The following is a 3,896-nucleotide window of genomic DNA, read 5'->3' on the forward strand; positions in this document are numbered from 1 at the left end:
TGTAATCGTCAAAATTTTATTAGCTACAATAGGTAAGACAGTACTCTAGCCTTGTTTTTGTTTTTATTTTAGAAATATATAAAAACTAGCTCAGGCATCTTGCCTAGTGGATTTGCAAAAAAAAAAAAAAAATTATGTGAACTTATTTTTGACTGGACATATAATTTAAGAAAAAAAGAACGTTTGAACTTGTGATTTACAAGAAAGTATATATATTTTATATAAAAATAATTTCTAAATATAAAAAGATCATTATTTTAGACACGGTCTAATAAGAAAATAAGTTGAATCAAAATTAAAAGTGAGGAGTATGAGGTTTGAATACGGACATAATTAAAAACAAAAGAAGTGAGAGTAATACGGACAATATTCACGGACCTCGTGAAATAGCCATAGGGGTGAACCAATCCCCATCTCCCTCTCACAATCTGCCAGTCCTTTTTAAGTATTACTACCATTTTCAACTCCCAGAAAGCAAAGTTAGAGAATTAAATAACAAGAGAGGGTAGAATCGAACAATCATCATGCCATCAGGTGCCAAGAAGCGTAAAGCTGACAAGAAAAAGAAGGAATTGCAAGGAAAGGACCCTTCCAACTCTCATGGTACTTCCCTCCTTGTTCCCCACTTTAACTACTACTTACCTTCTTTTTTTATTTTAATCTTTTTCATAAGCTTGTGTTAGTTTTACTAAATCATTGAGCAATCTGTTACAGTTGTCAAGTGAATCTTACTCTTCTAGACTGAAGTAGATGTGCTACTGTGCTTACGCTCAGTTAGTCCAATCTGGACATACCAATATGCCACTTTTGTATCAATTTCTCATCTTTAACAACTTTACAGCTTTGACTTGTCTCTCAATTGCTTTGTTATATGCTCTTGTATCGCTTACTTTAGTATATGTTTTTCCGTACTCATGTGTCTCGCAGTTATTCTCTAATTCATTGTCTTTTTAGTTTTGGATGCACACATTTGTATATAAGAGTGTTTTGTGCTTGATTCATGATTGTATTGCTGAGAGTCGTTTCTAATATGTTAATTTCGTCATTTTCTATTTAAAGTTAGTTTTCATATAACTTCTGGGTGATTGTAATTTACTTGATTCCTTTCTGAATCACTGGGGGCTATGATAGGAGAAGACCTAAAGCACGATGGATCCGAGAGCCTGAACATAAATATTGAGCAAGTTGAACCCGGGAAAGAACCTCCTGAAAAAGGCTTACGGAGGAGTTCTAGTAGTAGTAGTAGTAGCAGCAGCCGCAGTAGCAGCAGTTCAGATGAAAAACCTGCTGTTGTTGACAAGAATTTCTTGGTTGATAATGCTCCACCTGTTGAATTAGTGAAGGAACCTGATTCTTTTGCTAATGACCAAGTCGTTGAGAACCTTCCAGGAACAGATGCTCGTAAATCGATTGTGGAAACGGCCTCTTTATCTAATCTAGATAAGGCTTCCCTATCAGAAGACGCAATTCAAGTGGCAACGGGTTCATCTAATACTGATAATGTGACATCACATACTGTGGAACCGGCGATGAAGGAAAATTTGGGTTTTGTGGATGGAAAAGCCACAGTTTCAGAAGTTCTGCTGGAATTAGAGAAAAGGATTGATGAAGCAAGAGAAGCATTGCATGATGGTGCTGTAGCAGCTTCAGATGCAAAAGCCTCCGTGGTCAAAGAAGATGAAGACAAACTAGAGCTGTCTTACAATGCTCCTACAGTTGATGTCACTGTTCATCCAGATAATGTGAAAGATACTCCCACTCGCGAATGCTATGAGCATCAGGTCTTCTACATTCTTCTCTTGCTTTTTGATTCATTCAGTTATAAGAATGCTCCAAATTATGCATTGCAGTTTAAGAACGTTCCAAATTGTTTATTCTTTATGTAGTGAAAATTTTGTTAACTTTTTCCCTTACATAACTATTTGCATCAGCCGGTGGCTTTGGCTCCGCGACCAGTGCAAACAACTTCCTGGAAGAGTTGCTGTGGCTTATTTGAGGTGTTTGCAGGATCAAATACGTAACTTCAGGTGGGAAATGATCCTTCTTTTTGATGTATTCCCCATGCAAATTCCTTTTTACCAGTGAAAGGTTTACAAGAAAAAAATAATGTGTAGCCTTTTATTAGTTGGATATATATACTTTTGGTCGTTTTGTGTCTTTTGTGTCCTTGGTTCTTATACTTGATTTTGTTGATATAATCACTAGGTGTTTTTTATCTGAAAATAGTTTTTTTGCTCTGTGTCTTTGAACTGCTACTGTTTGGTTTCGTTCATAAGGCATTTCTAAATCATTACCTGATTTATTACAAGAAGAAAAGATGATGATAAGAAAGGTTGTGCAGCCCACATAAAGCTTCTTAATAGCTGAATATACTGCTGGTTGATTTCGTTTCCTCTTGAAATTTTTTAGCAGTCTTTTATACTTCCTAAACTCAATGATTTAATAGTTCTGCACCAGCTTGAAACACACTGTTATATCTTCTTATATTCCAACTATTGGTGGCAGTCCTATTATGGCTAGGGATCTTATCTTGGGTGGATTGGGGAAGCCTTAGGTCGTTCTTTCTCCGAAAAAACCTTTCCAAAATGCTGTAGAAATAACTAGGTTTCTCTCTCCTAGAAGTGACTTGTAAGATACGCGTTTCAGTGTTACATAGGCTAAAAATTTGACGTGGCACGTCTTGCCACACATCGCATGGCACCCCGTGCCAAGAGGGTTTTTTCAGAAACATAAATGTTCGCCCATCTGTCCCAAATTTGGCCTGGCACGTCGTGCCATATGTCGCATGGCAGTCGTGCCTCATGTCGCATGACACATCGTGCTAGGATATTTTTCTCGGAACAGATTGCTGCTCTGCTACCCTTTAGTAAAAAAGTAATAACTTCTTGTAGGAATGTCGGAATGACTAGCGGTGAAGTTCTGTAAACTAGACACTTAGTGCTTTTATTTGATATATAGCTCATAGCTCAATTCATTATACATTGGGAGATATGATTGTTTGAAGTTAGGTCATGCGCGTCTATGTTCACTTTCTTCTCGAAAACATTTCCGTTTTGTTCCAAACTACCTCTCCTCCCTTATAGATGTCCATATGACCTTCCAAACATAAGATTTAGGTATTATACACCTTTAGAACTTTTCGAACACCCGTGTGTCTATCTTAGGGTTTGAATGATGACGTAATACTTAGCGAAAGATTTTCCAGGGCATTATAGGCTCCCCCCTTATATGACATTTGTCCTCGACTATCAAACTTCGTTACTCCTTGAATTGAGAGGGAATGTTTAGGCCTTATGTCAAATTCTTATATCCTTTGAGTACTAAAATTTGGCAAGCTCCCCATGTTTTTCGAAAGTTCGGCAAAGTTTACTCTATAACTAGAGTTACACAAATAACTTTCACCTGCCCAAATATCACAATGCAGCATCTCTACATCCAATCACTCGATCCCACAATATACAACATCACCAAGGCATCAATATACACATCAAGGTTATCACTCTCTCTTGTAACAACTGTCGTCCAACTATTAGGACTGCTAGTGGAATAAACTCACCATGACTCATTAGGCAACTCTTTTTTTATGCTTATAAAAGTGCTTGTGCTAATTCATAGAGTCGCGTTATTTCTACTTTCATATTCGCATGTCAACATGCGCAACGTTCTTAGCCTTAGCTGTGTCTTGTTCCTTGAACTTCTCCCTCGGGGTTCATTCTCACATCATCAACTCACTCACTCACTTTCAAACTAGGACCTTTGTCCTATACATCCTATATATCTCCCTTGCTCACAAAATATGGTATTTCCGTTTGTAGTGTTACCTTTTACTCAACTAGGTCTCATAGACAGTTTGCGATTAGATTCTTGTTGTTAGAGGATATATCATTTCTATGTGA

At 37.2% G+C, this 3,896-nt stretch overlaps 1 protein-coding gene across 1 annotated transcript; it reads left to right on the plus strand.

Annotated features, from left to right (window-relative positions):
* The first annotated feature begins 365 nt into the window (after nucleotides 1-365).
* LOC107814223 (uncharacterized) lies at nucleotides 366-2,027 on the plus strand. The gene is made up of 3 exons (XM_016639595.2): nucleotides 366-603; nucleotides 1,132-1,781; nucleotides 1,932-2,027. The coding sequence occupies exons 1-3, from the start codon at nucleotides 525-527 to the stop codon at nucleotides 2,019-2,021; spliced, it is 819 nt and encodes a 272-aa protein (XP_016495081.2). The 5' UTR covers nucleotides 366-524; the 3' UTR covers nucleotides 2,022-2,027.
* Nucleotides 2,028-3,896: the final 1,869 nt, after the last annotated feature.

The sequence above is a fragment of the Nicotiana tabacum genome, chromosome 17 (genome assembly GCF_000715075.1).
Source record: "Nicotiana tabacum cultivar K326 chromosome 17, ASM71507v2, whole genome shotgun sequence".
In the NCBI taxonomy this organism is placed as follows: domain Eukaryota; kingdom Viridiplantae; phylum Streptophyta; class Magnoliopsida; order Solanales; family Solanaceae; genus Nicotiana; species Nicotiana tabacum.

What these genes read in the sequence shown, in the direction of transcription:
- LOC107814223 (XM_016639595.2), top strand. Translation starts at nt 525, where the DNA reads ATGCCATCAGGTGCCAAGAAGCGTAAAGCTGACAAGAAAAAGAAGGAA. An exon ending in GGACCCTTCCAACTCTCATG is followed by an intron (nt 604 to 1,131) that starts GTACTTCCCTCC and finishes GGGCTATGATAG; the next exon opens with GAGAAGACCTAAAGCACGAT. An exon ending in GCGAATGCTATGAGCATCAG is followed by an intron (nt 1,782 to 1,931) that starts GTCTTCTACATT and finishes TATTTGCATCAG; the next exon opens with CCGGTGGCTTTGGCTCCGCG.